This window comes from Psammomys obesus, unplaced genomic scaffold (assembly GCF_907164565.1).
Source record: "Psammomys obesus unplaced genomic scaffold, mPsaObe1.curated_primary_1811, whole genome shotgun sequence".
Taxonomy (NCBI): domain Eukaryota; kingdom Metazoa; phylum Chordata; class Mammalia; order Rodentia; family Muridae; genus Psammomys; species Psammomys obesus.
The window spans coordinates 14,122,034-14,139,748 of NW_026589732.1; the positions used below are offsets into that span (position 1 = coordinate 14,122,034).

A 17,715-nucleotide genomic window follows, 5' to 3' on the forward strand; every position below is an offset into this window, starting at 1 on the left:
CATCACACCAGTGCAAGGGAAATGGGAGGAATTCAAGGAGTGTGTGGTGGGTGAAATCTGGAGCAGCTGAACTAGGCTGGTTGTCATCTGGGGGTCCGGTGAGAGAAGGAGAGAGTCAAAATTAGTTTGATCCAGATTCCTCAACCGAGTGTAGGGAGGTGGTGGACCGAAACCACATTAGGAATGCTGTAGCTCAGGGCAAACTGTGATGGCTGTAAAATGCATCTGGTATTGTCCTTCTGCCACTGTCTTAAAAGGGATTCTGAAGGGATTTTCTTTCCCTTGTTCCTCCAGCCCTCCACTTGCATTACTGGCCTAAGTGGATACTCCCCAGCTGGCCATGTCCATCATTACAGTCAGGTCTAAGGATTCCTGATTATACTTAGAGCTTGTGGCGCTGCAGACACAGTCACCAGCAGACAACCCTATCACAACAACCTATGCCTTAAAATGTAAACCACGGAGCATTTTCCTCGCATTGTCCAGAAGCAAACTTCATCCCGAGCCTGGATTAATCATGAGAGAGCTTGCCAACATTCCACTGTTACAGATTCTCACCCTGGTTGCCTTCAGTGGGACTGAGAAACTTCCAAAAGGTTGGTCTGTATAATTGTGTTCCCAAGAGTGTGTGAGCTTCATGGTGACCGATTCATATTATGGTGTGTTTAGGTGACTTAGGAGTGAAATGTACAGAGAAAGAGAAAATTGTATGCAGAGTGACTGTGCCGTCTCTGATGATTAAAGACAACATGATGCATGCAGAGCCCTCCCTTCTAGGGAGATGTTACTAGGTAGACTGAATTATTCAGGTTTGTTCTGTTTCTGTGGATGTCAAACATTGGAGTAGTCTAAATGGTTGATAAAAACCATTCCACACTGGGTTTGCCAAGAATATAATCTACCACACTTCCAGATAGCCAGAGTGTTTTGTTCCTGAGCAAAAGTCATTTATACTTTCAGTTTTTATTTTTATTTTTTTACCAAACTCTTAATTCATTTTAGTAACTAGCCATCGGAGCCAGGGGAAGGCACACAGAAGGTGCCTACGGATAAAAGCCCAGACACATCAGATTCTCTGTCACTTTGCTACTGGGGTCATGATTTGGGCTTGACAAGAGATTGCACTAGTATTTTTTTTCAGTGCCTTTGGAATGCACCGGAAATGACACCACCTAAGGGGGAAAGCAACTTAAGAAAGTGACAAACACCTGTTGCAGCAGCAGGAACGTCCACAGTGCTGTGGTTTCTGGCCAGAGGATTGTGAAAGTTAGAATCAGGAAGAGTGAAAAATACGTGATTTGCAAAGATTCTGGGGCTTCACTGAAACCTTTTCAAAGCAAGGCACAAAGAAGCAGACTAAATGATATCAAATAACATCACATTAAGGAAGAGTTCTGGGTTTTAGATGAATTATTTCTCATTTCTGCCAGATTGCCAAAGTACTGAAAAGGTTTATCTTGGGTAGTTAGTGAATGTGACATTTGTACTTACATGGGAAACACATCTTTAGATTTTGTAGTTCACCTACAATTCTGGAACCACAAGGTCATGGATCCCACATAACAGAGAGCGTTCTTTCTAAACTATCTGACTTTAAAGGTTTATTTGCTTAATTTCCCTTTTTCATTTTACTGGGGCAAAGTGGTTTGTATCTTCTAATGTTCTAAATCATTTGCAGCACAATGATACTTTAAGATATCTTAGATTAAAAAAAAAATCTGCACCTTTTAAAATAGCTAATAATAGCCATAGGGACTCAACATTAGCTTCAGGTTATTTTAATACTTCCTGGTCAAAACATGGATGTCCGGTCGAGCAACACCTCTGGATCCTAATAGGTCTTATTTGTTTTAATCTAGACCAACAATTGAGGAGGGTATATGTTAAACCCAGTGTGTTAAGAGCGCCACAGCTGTTATGAGTTTTAAATCACTCAGGGGAGCACAAGACAATAACAACAAAACTCCACAAAACACCTCTGTATTTATATGCTAATTTAGGTTCTGAGACAAAGGATTTTTTTTTTAAGTCCCCAACTGACCTACGCCCTCACTCAAATGCATCTGAACATCTCTATTTTGCAAACTTCAAACTGACGGCACAGGGTAGCAATACCAAATATTTTGGCTTTTAGAGAAAACCACCAGAAAAATCAATCCATTTTTTTCTTTTTTTACAGTGTATTTGTTGCAAATTTTAAAACCAAAATAATATTTCTCTTAGCCTACTCTGTTTATTGAAAAAATTGAAATTAGCATTGGGTCCATGTCGGCCTTACTCCCAAACACTACCCCTTGGTGATCCCTACACAAAATGAACTCTGAAAGTAAATAGCATTATGAAAAATGAAATCCCTAAGATTTTAAACATTGTACTACATGGCAGGTTTTTATAGAAAAGAGCCATTTGGATGTGTTGTTCTCTTAATATTGTTGATGATTATGAAGATGTCCTCGCTGAACTAGCTCACGGCAGTTCTCAGTAGCTGGTGAAAGATAATGGTGAAGAATAGGGTGTGCCTGTCTAAAGTGACTGAAATCAAGGAACCTGCACAAAATGAACAGTCCTGTTCAGTAGAGTGGGTGGGTTTAGAATGGACATTCTTAAGGATGTTTAAAGCTAGGAACGACTTAAAGAGGATTTGTTGCTCCCTCTGCACACATTTTCTTCATAAAAATTATCTGGCTTTGTGGAATAATAGCTTATTATTTCAGCTTTAAATTAATTGAAATGCCTAACATTCTGAGACCAAAAGAAGGTCATTGTCTTTCTAGATCATTTTAACTAGTGAATTTTTTTTTAATTTTTAAGTTTAATTTCCTCATCTCAAGGAAGAGACATTTAGAGATCTCCATGTATGAAAGTGTTCAACGTTTTATTGAATTCCCTCAGCCACATATTTTTAGAGCACTTGCTGGTTTATAAGGGTGTGTTAGATTTATTCTGCATGGGCAGAGGATTCACATTGGCAGAACTGGATTTGTTTAATTTGCACAGGATTTCCTCACAAAACCCCAGCTTCAAAATGACCCCACTTGCAACCAAACCTAGAGTGTTTAACGTCTAACTAAATTTCTCTTTCGATAAAGTGGAGAAGCCCTGTCTTTAAAAATCACATGTATGCAGGGATAGGATTCACAGATTCCACTTATGAGTCAGTTAGAGCTGGCACAGCTGTTCTGAACTTCATCCAGGACAGCAAGTCCTGGGTGAGTGTTTCATACTGACACACATTTCAAGTGTTACTCACTGCATGTGTGGGAACACACAGTTGCTTTATGTCATTGCCCTTGTGTGTGGAAGGAACCTGTGGCAATTTCATAATGTCCCTAAAGACACTGAGGTCTTTATAGATGTGAGGTCACTGAGGAGGGGTAAAGCGAGGCCAGCAGACTGGTCCATTCAGGAAGATGATAAGAGTCCAGTAGAGCATTAAGCTAGGGTTGCGGACAGCAGTTAAAGAGTGACTCAGACATGAAAAATTGTTTTCCCGTGTCCAGCAAGCACTGTGGGAACATAGGAGTAGGGAGGGCAGAGGTTCAGATTAATGTTCAAATTGATGTTTTTCAGGGCTCATGCAGCTGAAGCACATGAGGGGTTATATGAACAATACCAAATGCTAGCAGCCAGACAATGAAGAATGTGAAATAAGGATATTGAAGGCTTGAGTGGGTGTTACAGTTAATTTCTCCTTTCCTGTCCTTACCATCTTGCTGTATATGTTTAAAGAAAGCACATAGTCTCTGCCTTGGGTTCCTCACAGAATGAAGCAGTGCCATTATCTAGAGTTACACCATGACTACTTATGATTGCTATGATGGGAATAAGTAGTATGCTTTACCTGGGTCTTTACAGGACTGTGGCTTAACCGAAAGGAACACCTCCAAGGGATACAAACTCAGACATTCTTAAAATGTACACAGATGTACCACAATTTCCCATCACACAGCAATCATGGGTAGTCACGGTATGACTCTGCACAGATGTAGCCCATGGCAGTTCAATGTCCAAGTGGGTTTCATAGTAATGGGAACAGGGACTGTCTCTGACATGAACTGATTGGCCTGCTCTTTGATCACCTCCCCCTGAGGGAGGAGCCTTACCAGGCCACAGAGTAAGACAATGCAGCCACTCCTTATGAGACCTAATAGACTAGGATCAGAAGGAAGGAAAGAAGACCTCTCCTATCAGTGGACTTGGGGAGGGGCATTCATGGAGAAGGGGAAGGGAGGGAAGGGTTAGGAGGGGAAGAGGGAAGGAGCTAGCTACAGGGGGAATACAAAGTGAATAAAGTGTAATCAATAAAAAAAATTTTTAAAAAGGTACATAGAACTCCTGTGAAAATCCATTCCTGATGGGAAAAACCGAGAGTGCATTCAGTTTTGAAGAATTAATGACACAGCTTCAAAAATGGTTGAGTGTCATTACAGGTTAATCTAACAAGTTACAAAGATATCATGACAAAATTTTTATTTCAATACAATTAAATGAGCCAGCTATTCGGTCTGATATTACCTGTTATTCTCTTTGGAGAATCTGAAAACTTTCCAATATCAAAGTGTTTCCTTAGACTGAAAAAAACAACTAATGCTATTTTGCTAATAATTAGAAAAAAAACATGGATTTTAAGGTCTCAGAATTCGTTTTCTTTTAAAAAAACAATGCACCTGGCTTCTTTGCACGCACCTGGCTTCTTTGCACTTTGACACATCTATCAGTAATGGTTCAACCAGAAGTCAGTGTGTCAGTGTCCTGTTCTAAAGCCCATAAAAGACAAAGGAGGGTAGTATCACACCTTACTCATCAACAGCTAGAATCCAAGTTAAGGTTTCTGTGGATCCAAAAAGTGCTGTGTTCATCCTCATGTGTTCATTCTTCATGTGGTTCTTGGATCAGGAGAGGAGACAGAGCTCCAGCTTAAACGGGCTCTGGCTGGGATGAAAGCTGGGTGAAGGAGGTGAGTAAACAGGAAGAGACCTGATGGATCACCCATGCCTTTCAACACAGCTATGTGATCAGTGACCATTCAAAGGGAATTTGGAGAGCTCTGGAAGATAGGCAAAGTGGATCTAAAAATTATATTCTGTTTTCAGAAATTAATATTGATTAATAATATTTAAGCCTCCCATTTTTTGTGCATAACCATGACTATAAGACACTGTCCACCTTAGAGTTCAGAGATAGATTCCTTCTCCCTCTCTCTCTGTGTTGTCATGTGTAAGTATCAATATGTGCAAGCCTAGGCATGTTTGGAGAGATCTCTCATTTGCCACTGTGTTAGCTGGCCTGCAAATTTCCAGGGATTCTCCTGTCTCCACCTGCCATCTCCCCATAGCAACACTAGGATTACAGACTCACTTGCTACAATGCTCAGCTTTATGTTTGTTCTGGAAATCTGAATTTGTTTCCCCATGCCGCACATCAAGGACTTTACCCACTGAGCCATCTCTCCAGGACCAAGACATTGGACCCCTTAGCCAACCTTAATCCTGAAATTCATCTCCAACCCTTGCTACTTTTGCAATAGTTTCAAAAATTATTTAACTATCTAAGTATAGTTAAATAGCCCTTGTCTCATTTACAGATGCTTAATTGTATTTAACTCTTTTTGTTTTGATAAATAAAATAATAAAGGTGAAGCATCAGACGGGGCACAAAGAATTTTCTTGAACAATTTTATAGTCAGATGCCACCCAAAACTGTCATATCACTGAACATTGTGGGAAGGTATCATCATGATACTGCTCTAAGTGACACTTCATGTGTTTCTCTATGTCTAAGATTTTCAAATTTTGCTGGGTCTGGCTTACTTCTTTGATCTTAATTGTTCTTAGAGGAATGTATGTCATTATTCTGTCTGCTTTTCTGTCTATGTGGAGTAAAAAGAAATGGATAGTTAAAGCTTATTTATTTATTTATTTTTAGTTTTATAACAGTGTTTATTTTTAATTTTTATTAATTAAAATTTATTAATTTTTATCCTCCCTGTAGCTCCCTCCTTCCTCCCCTACCAATCCCACCCTCCCTCTTCTTCTCCACCCATACCCCTCTCCCAGTCCACTGATACTCCAACCAAGGACCATTCATGGAGATAACCTAGAACCCCTGCACAGATGTAGCCCATGGCAGTTCAGTGTCCAAGTGGGTTGCATAGTAATGGGCACAGGGACTGTCTCTAACATGAACTGATTGGTCTGCTCTCTGATCACCTCCCCCTGACGGGGGAGCAGCCTTGACCAGGCCACAAAGGAACACAATGTAGCCACTCCTGATGAGAAATGATAGACTAAGATCAGAAGAAAGGGGAGGATAAAGTTTATTTTTAAAACAGAAATTATACTTGGGCATAGTGGATGATATCTTTGATGTGTTCTTGGATTCAATTTGCGAGTATTTTGTTAAGTATTTTTGCATCAATATTCATAAGGGAGATTGGCCTGAAATTCTCTTGCTTTGTTGGGTCTTTGTGAGGTTTAGGTACCAAGGTGACTGTGGCTTCATAGAATGAGTTTGGTAGTGTTTCTTCTGTTTCTATCTTGTGGAATAGTTTGAAGAGTATTGGTGTTAGCTCTTCTTTGAAGGTCTGGTAGAATTCTGTGCTGAAACCATCTGGCCAGGGCCTTTTTTTGTATGGGAGACTTTTGATGACAGCTTCTGTTTCTTTAGGGGATATAGGACTATTTAATTGATTTACCTTGTCTTAATTCAGCCTTGGTATGTCGAATCAATCAAAAAAAGTGTCCATTTCATTTAGATTTTCAAATTTTGTGGCATATAGACTTTTGAAGTAAGACCTAAGCACTACCTCAATATCCAACTATACCACTCCCGGGTATACACCCAAAAGATGCCCCACTATTCAATAAGAACATTTGCTCAACTATGTTCATAGTAGCTTTATCTGTAGTAGCCAGACTCTGGAAACAACCTAGATGTTCCTCAATGGAGGAATGGTTACAGAAATTGTGGTATATCTATACAATGGAATAAACTCAGAAATTAAAAACAAGGAAATCATGAAAGTTGCTGGCAAATGGAACTAGAAGAGATCATCCTGAATGAGGTACCCAGAAACAGAAAGAAACATAACACTCTCTATTAAGCAGATATAGCATATAATATAGGACAGCCATCTACAGACCTGAAGAAGCTAAACACTAAGGAGGACCATAATGAGGATACTTAAATCTCATTCAGAATAGCAAACAAGATAGTCACCAGAAGTAGTAAAAGATAGGAAATAAGATGGGATTCAACTATAGAGAGTCCTCTGAAAGGATTTACCCAACAGGGGATGGAAGCACATGCTGAGACACAGGGCCAAATTTTGGGCAAAATGCAGGGATTCTTATGGAGGAAGAGAGGGGTAGGATTCGAGGGATATGGAAGGGACAGGAGACCCACAAGGAGACGAACAAAACTAAAAGATCTGAAACCAGGTGGTCCTGCAGCGACTGATGCACCAACAGAGGGCCATGCATGGAGAGGACCTAAACCCTCTGCTCAGATGTGGCCGACTGGCAGCTCAGTCTCCATGTGGATCGATGAATGAGGGGAGCAGGTCCTGCCTCCATCATAAGCTCAGTTGACTGCTCTCTGATCACTTGTTCCTGATGACGCAGCCTTGCCAGACCACGGAGGAAGAGCATCCAAGCAGTGCTGATGACTATGGTCAGATAGCAATAAGGAAGAGGATGAGGGGAAGAGGAAGGGTAGGTGAGACTAGGGGAGTTGTGGGAAGAAGCTTCAGTCCGGATATATAATGAATAAACTGTGAAAAAAAAGAAAAAAAACCCCAGAAATTATACATGATAGCTAAGATTTATTTTGAAAAGACATAGCTGATAAACAAAACAGAAAAACTACTTCTACCTCTGAGACTGTTGGCTTGCCACATTTTTTTTTCTGTGTCACGGCTGCCTGACATGTTTTCCTTTAACAAAACCCTGAACACATTTTGTGTTGTTGTTGTTATTGACATCTGTCAAAGCACTATTGGTAATAATCACATCCTGTCCTATGTATCAGACAGTGCACTGAAATTTATTTACCATCCATCTTTCTGGGAGAAAAAGAAAACCCTCTCTGATTTGTTCTCTTCCTGCAGTAGAAAAAGATTCTAAGCCACATCCAGTTTCAAATGACCAGCAAATCCTGGAAGCAGCGTCAAGAAACAGCATGCACAGTTCAGCATGCTGTGTGTGACAGTTGTGGGCAGTGTTTACCACCAAAGTAACCCCAGAACATAGATACAGTATAGTTAAAAAGCAAGTGATGGTTTGGGGGAGGGTGTCCATGTGTCTTCCTCACTTGCTCTTCTCCTTATTGCTTGAGATATGCTGAATCTGTAGCTCACTCCTAATTCACCTAGAACGCTGGCCACTAAGTCTCAGGGAGTCTCCTGTCTCTGGCTCCCTGCTGTTGGGATTATAGGCATGTGTTCTGCGTCCAGCTGTTTCACATAGATCCCAGGGGACTGAACTCAAGCCATCTTTCTAGCTTAGAAGTGGTGAATTTGTAAACATTGCTAATATTGAGCATTAATATAACTTAACTATAAAGTTATGCAACTTAATCTATCAATAACAGCCATTTAACAATGACAAAATTCCCGGAAAAATAAAAAAAGAACATTTTTGTAAGTGCAAATCTTTTTGTATGCTCCAGCAGACCATAGCGAGAATTCGAAGCTACCCACTTACCTCACTTTTTCAATTAGTGTAGCTGAGCACAGTTCAAATGTACCTTTCTCTGTGTGTGATTGTTCATTTATAATAGGTTCTTGAGTATCGATAACTACTTAAAAATTATTCTATTGTATTAATGACTACTTAAAATTATTTTGTGGGGCTGGGGGAATGGCTCAGCAGTTAAGAGCACTTGCTGCTATTCTAGAGGAACTTTATAAATAGAATCTTGTAACATGATCTTTTGTGCCTTATTTTTGTATACTTTTTTTGTTTCCATGTTTCCTCCATGTTGTAGAATATAACACTTCCCTTATTTTTATCACCAAATAATATTCCATTGTATATGTATATTAATTTTATCTATCTGTTGGTGGGCATATAGGTTGCTTTCATCTTTTGGCTATTATGAATAGTGCTATTATAAATAAAGATGTACAAATATTTGTATATTTGAGTCTCTGCTTTTAGTTCTCTTAAATATGTGCCTGGAAGTAAAACTGTTGATCACAATTCTCTTTTTCTTTCTGAGGAACCTCCATACTCATTTCCCCAGTGACCACCATTTTAATTCCTACCCACAATGCACAGGGCTCTAGGCTATCAACATTTTCACCAATGTTTATTAATTTTTTAATCTTTATAGCCACCTCAATGAGTATAGTTTTGATTTACATTTTCATTTCTTTTAAAAGTTTTGCTTGTGTGCTTTTGTGTGACTTCATGCATATTTGCACATCTTCACACAAGTGTGTGGAAGTCATAGGCTGACAGGAGGTGTCTCCTGTAGTCTCTTGCTGACTCAGCTAGTCTAGACAGCCAAGAACCTCCTGTCTCCTCTGGAGTGCTGACATTATAGACAGGTCATTCCATGCCTAGGGGACTTTTGAACAGTAATATTCATTCAGGTATGTCATAGCTTCCGGCTGCTGGAGAACAAGTAATAAATGACATTCTGGAAAGTTCTCTGTTGTTTCTGCTCTGTTTAGCTCCTGTCATCACCACGCCTCTTGAAACTGTCGATGCCTTAGTTGAAGAAGTAGCAACTTTCATGTGTGCCGTGGAATCCTACCCTCAGCCCGAGATTTCTTGGACCAGAAATAAAATTCTCATTAAGTAAGTATTCTGTCTCATTCTAAGTATCTTTATGCTAAGGATGCCTGCTCTGTCTTCTAGTTTCTCATCCACAGATATACACCTATACTATTGTAGCACTAAAGGTCACCTTCTAGAATATGTAAAGTGAAAATATATTCATTTTGTAAATGGAAGGTCTGAAGTGCCGGGCAACTGACTTATCTGACAAGGGGAAAAACAGATGAGAATCTTGAAGCTTTCTTAGAAATTAGGAAGCACCATGGTATTGTAAGTATGCAGGCACGTGTTTCAGAACACACAGAGGATCTGAGTATCCAACCTGTCCTCCCTGTGTGTCCCTAAACTATAAGGTTGTCTAGAAATCTGATTTCTAGTCACTGTCATATTTTTCTTTCAAAACAAGACATTCTCAAATGGATAAAAGTCCCATTTGGCAGACAAAGGTCTGGACTTTTCTTCCTTTGTTACAATAGTTATCTCACCAAAAAATATTTCTTAAAAAATCTGAAACAAAGTGAGCCAGACAGCTCTCTAGCAGGCAGTGTAGATTGCACTGAGGCTGAATGTTCTTAGTCCACATGGGCTACTGTGATAGAATTGCTGAGACTGGGTGACTTATAAATAGCAGGAATTATTTCTCACAGCTTTGGGCGATGAGGAGTCCCAAATACAAGAAGACATCATTCTGTGACCAAGGGATGGGGGCTTACTTTTTTGTTGTTGTTGTTCACAGATGACCATTTTCCCCCACTGTCTATTATCTGAGGGAAGGGCATGAAGGAGCTGTCATAGCTTTCTTCTCTAGGGACACATGAACTTGGAGGGAGAAAGGACATGCATATTTCCATTGCCTCTGACTGAAATGGCATGTTTCCTTCTTGTGACACACATTCTGAAGTGCTGTGGAGAATCACTGTGTGCTACAGCCTTCATGATCTCTGCTAGGCAGCTCTCTCAGAAGCTCCAGGCCAGGATAGCTCACAAACAGTTCAGAGACTGGAAAACATCATCAACATCATTTGCAATTTGGATAGGTTGAGAAGTTTCCAACTCATGAAGCCTGAATTTCTGTTTTTACTTGGCAGTACTTTTTCTTCTTTTATGAACAGCCTTTGAAAGATTTGTTTTAGTTTTATTTTGTGTGTATGAGCCTGTACATACACCCTGTGCATGCCTGGTGCCCAAGGGGTCTAGAAGAGGGTACTGGATTCCCTGGAATTGGAGTTACAGATTGTTGTGGGTTCTGGGAATAAAACCAAATCAGGTCCTCTGCAAGAGCAGCCAGTACACTTACTTAATCACGGAGTCAGCTTCCCAGCCCCAACAGTATTTCAAGTTATCTTTCTCCTCTTGAATTTTACTACAAACTTCCAAAGTACACCAGATTGTAACTTCAACACTGTGTCTGGAATTTTCTTGGCTAATTGTGAGTCTATTAACCTAAACCCCAAATAAGTATGAGGCATCATTTAGCTGAACTCTCTGCCATTGTTTGGGAAAGTTCACCTTTCCTTCATTTTTTCAGGTAAAGTCTTAGCCTCCACAAGTAGTGGCCTTAACATTTCTACTTTTTATCAACAGTCCCTTCAAGTCAACTAACTGTCAGTTAATGATAATGTAGACATTTACTAAGATGACTTAGCATTCCCCTACTAAGTTTCTTAGCTCTTTTAAGACTCTAGTAGCTATCACTAACAGGCATGTTTCTGCTAACAAGAAATGTCCTCAAGAAACGTAGTGTTTGATTTTTTTTTTCTCATCATGCTTCTCAAAACTCTGCCAATTCAGCCCTAGCTGCCTAACTGCAAAGCCATGCTTCCATTTTCTGGTATTTGTCCCAACAGCACCATGATTTCAGGTACCAACACCTGTATTTATTTTCTACTGTGACTGTCACACGTGGTCACAAATGTAGTGACTTCAAACAACACACCCTTATTAGTTATAGTTCCAGGGTTGTGACTGTGATGGAATCTCACTGAGTGAAAACACCCCTCTTGCAGCCCTCTCCAACATTCAATGGCTCAGTCATCTCACCTTTCAGTCCAGAGGCCACCTGCATTCTCTGCCCTTCCTCTGTGACTCTGTTCTGTGACTCTGATCCTTGCCTGTACATCAGACCTCCTCATCCGACTCTTCTTCTCTTTTCCACCTTTAAAGAATCTTCTTTGTATGCTCAAGGGTATAACAAGGACATTTACTCAACCATATTCATAGCAGCTTTATTTGTAATAGCCAGAATCTGGAAACAACACAGATATCCCTCAGTTGAAGAATGGATACAGAAATTGTGGTACATCTACACAATGGAATACTACTCAACAATTAAAAACAAGGAAATCATGAAATTTGGATGCAAATGGTGGGAAATAGAAAAAATCATCCTGAGTGATGTATCCCAGAAGCAGAAAGACACACATGGTATATACTCACTAATATGTGGATATTAGACATATAATATAGGATAATCATACTACAATCTGTACATCTAAAGAAGCTAATCAAGAAAGGTAAGATGATCAATCATAATTCAGAAAGGCAAATGGGATAGACATCAGAAGATGAGAAAACAGAAAACAGGACAGGAGCTTACCACAGAGGGACTCTGAAAGATTCTACCCTGCATGGTATCAAAGCAGAGGGTGAGACTCATAGCCAAACTGGGCAGAGTGCAGGGAAACTTATGAAAGAAGGGAGAGATAGAAAGACCTGGAGAGGACAGGAGCTCCACAAGGAGAGAAAAAATTGGGGCACAGGAATCTTTTCTGAGACTCATACTCTAACCAAAGACCATTCATGGAGACAAGCTAGAACCCCTGCACAGATGTATCCCATGGCAGCTCAGTGTCCAAATGGGTGCCCTAGTAATGGGAACAGGGACTGTCTCTGATATGAACTCAGTGGCCTTCTCTTTTATCACCTCCTTCTGAGGGGGAAGCAGCCTTAACAGGCCACAGAGGAAGACAGTGCAGCCACTCCTGATGAGACTTTATTGACTATGATCAGATAGAAGGGGAGGAGGACCTCCCCTATCAATGGACTGGGGGAAGGACATGGGTGGAGAAGAGGTAGGGAGGTTGGGTTTGGGAGGGGCTGAGGGTGGGGGCTACAGTTGGGATACAAAGTGAATAAACTGTAATTAATAAAAAATTAATTAAATAAAAAAGAATCTGTCATCACATTTGTCCCGTGTGGATAACCTACAATGTTCCGTGAGCTGTCCCAGAAGCAGAAAGACACACACAGTATATACTCACTCATATAGACATGTAATATAGGATAAACCTGCTAAAATCTGTACATCTAAAGAAACTAATCAAGAGAGAGGACCCTGACTAAAATACTCAATCCCCATCCTGAAAGGCAAAGAGGAAGGACATCAGAAGAAAACAGGAAACAAGCTAGAAACCTGCCATCAGATGCTGAGACTTATGGCCACCTGTTGGGCAATGTGCATGGAATCTTATGTAAGAAGTGGGAAATAGTAAGATCTGGAGAGGACAGGAACTCCACAAGGAGAGCAACAGAACCAGAAATTTGAACACAGGGGTCTTCCCAGAGACTCATACTCCAACCAAGTACCATGGATGGAGATAACCTAGAACCCCTGCACAGATGTAGCCCATGGCAGTTTAGTGTCCAAGTGGGTTACATAGTAATGAGAAGAGGGACTGCCTCTGACATAATCTGATTGGCCTGTTCTTTGATCTCCTCCCCCTGAGGGGGGGAGCAGTCTTACCAGACCACAGAAGATGACAATGCAGCCACTCCTGATGTGATCTGATAGACTAGGATCAGGAGGAAGGAGAAGAGGACCTCACCTACCAGTGGACTTGGGGAGGGGCATGCATGAAGAAGGGGGAGGAAGGGTAGGATTGGGAGGGGAGGAGGGAGGGGCTTATGGGGGGATACAAAGTGAACAAAGTGTAATTAATAAGAAAGAAGAGAGATTAAAAAAAAGATTCTGAATATGCTCAGATAGCTCTTGCAGTGCACCCCAGGCTCTGATGATTAAGACGAGGGTCTTTGGAGACAGTCATTCTGTGTAACATATGCATTTGATATTGAGAATCTCTACTATAAAATGAACAATAGAAAAATCCAACCACAGAAACTACTTGATTTTACGTTGATGATTCCTCTAAACTTTCTGTTTCCCTAAGTCCCTTCTCAGTGGGCAATTGTGTGTAATTAAATAGACTATGCATGTGCACACACATTATGATTTTATTAGTTGAAGCTCTTTTATTTCCTTATGCATCTCAAGCCACCGGCAGAGAAGTACCTGTCACTTTTTAGACATGTTACTTAGTTTATAAAAAGGAAAGAACTAAGGTTTTGGAGAGGAAAGTGGGGACGGAGGGCTGGGGAAAGAAAAATAAGAGATACGTATAATCAAAGCTTATTATATCTGTGTGGAAATGTCATACTGAAACTTTATTTTGTATCAATAACATGTTTAGAAAGCTCAAAGAACGGAACTTACAGGCACAAATATAATGGTTGCAGTTCTGTTTAAGCTATTTAATCAGCCATTAACAGTTTCAAAAAATAAAAATAAGATTCTGTTAAATTTTATTTAGTTACTTATAAAATCATTGCTCATATTCACATTTATAAAACATGCTACAATATTCATGATTATTCAATAATATTAGAATTAAGAGGAAGGGAGATTTGGCTCAGCATTAAGAACACTGGCTGCTCTTCCAGAGGACCCTTGTTTGATTCCTAGCAACTACATGCCACTCACAACTGTCTGTAATCTAGCTCAAGGGGATTCAACACCTTCTTCTGGCCTCCAATAGGCACCAGGTCTGGTGTAGTACACAGAAATAACGTGGAAAAAACACCCATACACATAAAATACAAAAAGGTAAAAAAATCATAATAAGAATGAAAAGTACTTATTTAATGAATTACTGAATATTCAATTAATTGTTGTTGTTGTCTATGAATATCAACAGTTCTTTCTGTTCATTACACTTATACATGCACTCATTTCCAGTTTGTTCCTTGAGGGAAAAGATTCACAAATATTATTTATATCATATTTCCCTGGGATTAGGGGAATTTTTTAATTATTTAATTTTTTATTAATTACAGTTTATTCACTTTGTATCCCAGCTGCAGCCCCACCCTCATCCCCTCCCAATCCCATCCTTTCCCCCTCATCTCCTTCTATTCCCCTCCCCAAGCCCACTGATAAGAGAGGTCCTTCTCCTCTTCACTCTGACCCTAGTTTATCAGGTCTCATCAGGACTGGCTGCATTGTCCTCCTCTGTGGCTTGGTAAGGCTGCTCCCCCCCACAAGGGGAGGTGATCAAAGAGTCTGCCACTGAGTTCATGTCAGAGACAGTTCCTGTTCACATTACTAGGGAACCCACTTCTTGGACACTGAGCTGCCATGGGCTACATCTGTGCAGGGTTCTAGGTTATCCCATGAATAGTCCTTGGCTGGAGAATCAGCCTCAGAAAAGACCTCTGTGCCCAGATATTTTTCTTTTGTTGCTCCCCTTGCGGAGTTCCATGTGTGTCTTTCTGCTTCTGGGATACTTGACTCAAGACGATCTTTTCTACCTCCCACCATTTGCCTGCAAATTTCATGATTTCCTTGTTTTTAATTGCTGAGTAGTATTCCATTGTGTAAATGTACTACAATTTCTGTATTCATTCCTCAGTTGAGGGACATCTGGATTGTTTCCTGATTCTGGCTATTGCTAACAAAGTTGTGACAAACATGGTTGGGCAAATGTCCTTGTTGTATAGTTGAGCATATTTTGGATATATTCCTAGGAGTGGTATAGCTGGATCTTGAGGTTGCACTATTCTATTTCTAATTGTCTGAAAAAGTGCCAGATTGATTCCTCTTTCTCCACATCCTCTCCAGCATGTATTGTCTATTGAGTTTTTGATCTTAGCCATTCTGATGGGTGTAAGGTGAAATCTCAGGGTCATTTTGATTTGCATTTCCCTGATGACTAAGGATATTGAACATTTTTTAAAGTGTTTACCATTTGATATTCCTCTATTGAGAATTCTCTGTTTAGGTCTGTACCCCATTTTTTAATTGGAATACTTGATTGGTTGCTTTTTAACTTCTTGAGTTCATTATATATTCTGGATATCAGCCCTCTGTCAGATATAGTTGTAATCCTGCCTTTAGGGAGGCAGAGACAGGCAGATCCCTGGAGCTTGCTGGACAGACAACCTTGCATACTTTTTAAGTTCAAAATGGCATGCAAATGCACACTTTCCTGTGTAAATGTTACACTTGCTCCTAGCAGCAGCCATCACCTCATAGAATTATTTAGTACAAGTCAGTGATGCTTTGATTATGGATCCCAGAAAGATCAGAATGTAGAATTTTGCATACTAAGTAAGGCTATTAAACTCCTCAAAACTCATTTTTTTTTTCTAAACTTTTTTTCTGCTTCCTCACTGACTGGTCATTTATTTGGTTCATTAATCAAAGACAAGTGTTTTGTGTGTGTGTGTTTATATGTGTGTGAGAGTGTGTGTGTTTGTATGTAGGTGTGTATGTGTATGTAGTATGGATATATGTGTGTTTATGTATTTATGTGTGGTGCATGTATGTATACGTGTGTGTGTAAAGTCGCAGATGGTGCACTGACCCTCCACTCTCCTCTGTGATCTGCAGGCTGTTTGACACCCGCTACAGCATCCGGGAGAATGGTCAGCTCCTCACCATCCTGAGCGTGGAAGACAGTGATGATGGCATCTATTGCTGCATAGCCAACAACGGAGTGGGAGGAGCTGTGGAGAGTTGTGGCGCCCTGCAAGTGAAGATGAGTGAGTAGAGAAGAGCATCATCTGCCAAGGACCAGCCTCAGGCAGTGGGGGTCTCTGTGTTGGGAGGATTGGATTGCTGCAAGAGAGAATCGCTTTACACAGGGGAGTGGGTACAAGCTTTTCCCCAAAGACCCACAGATGAGAATAAACAGATTAAAGCAAGCTGTACTCTTTATACATGGTACAGTGATTACATCACAAGCAAGCAAGCATATTTAATCATTCACTCAGTGCTTTTTCTCAGACAAACCTCCATATCATAGGCTATCTGGGCAAAATCTTGTGGTTACAATAAGTGGCATAAGAACAAAGAGTACTAAACAAACTCGACTATTCCTTTTTAAAAAAATTCTTTATTAATTACACTTTATTCACTTTGTATTCCCCCTATGATTCCCTCCCTCCTCCTGTCCCAATTCCTTCCTTCCTCTACCCTCTGCATGCATGCCCCTGCCCAAGTCTACTGATAGGGGAGGTCTTCTTTTCCTTCCTGCTGATCCTAGTCAATTAGGTCTCATCAGGAGTGGCTCTATTCTTAATTCTCAGCTGCTGCTTGTAGCTGCACAAGTTCTTTCTGAGCTCTTTCTAAACATCTTTTGAAATAACTGTTATCATTCAGATGGTCTCTAGCCCCTTCCTCATAAACTATACACAGCTCCTGTAATCTCCTAATCTATGTCTTTGTGACCAAGTCTTTCTAGAAAAGGAAGTAGAAAAGGAAGTCAGTATGAGTCCAGTAGCTTCTCTAGGGTCTAATTCTTTTCTGACTGCAGCAATCTGGGGCCTGAGTGTGGAAACTCAAAGAATTCCTGATATTGTTTGATATCCATGAGCTGACTTAAGTTTTTCAATGAACAATTAACACAAAAAGCCTCTATGGATTCAATTTCTTGTTCAGATATTCAGGCTTCACTGCCTTTACAGCCAAAAGCAATGCTTCATCCATACTGGTTGTTCCTGAGCCATTTCCTTTTCCCCCAGTTGCACTGACTAAGGTTGAACTAGAGGAAAAAGACAGAGTTGCAGTAAGAAACAACGCAAGCAGACATATAAAGAAAAGCTGTGCCATTTGTGGACTGGTAATTCAGAAATGTTTTCTCCAGGGCGACAATTCTCC

General features: G+C 40.3%; 1 protein-coding gene across 5 annotated transcripts in view; it reads left to right on the top strand.

The window, feature by feature from the left end:
* The first annotated feature begins 517 nt into the window (after positions 1-517).
* The window catches only part of Musk (muscle associated receptor tyrosine kinase), a 107,668-nt gene continuing 90,470 nt past the window's right edge, over positions 518-17,715 (top strand). For all 5 annotated transcript variants that reach the window (XM_055605347.1, XM_055605350.1, XM_055605348.1 and 2 more), the window contains exons 1-3: positions 518-596; positions 9,677-9,803; positions 16,447-16,598. In XM_055605347.1, coding sequence (XP_055461322.1) covers positions 518-596; positions 9,677-9,803; positions 16,447-16,598 — 358 coding nt within the window. The remainder of the gene's footprint in view (positions 597-9,676; positions 9,804-16,446; positions 16,599-17,715) is intronic.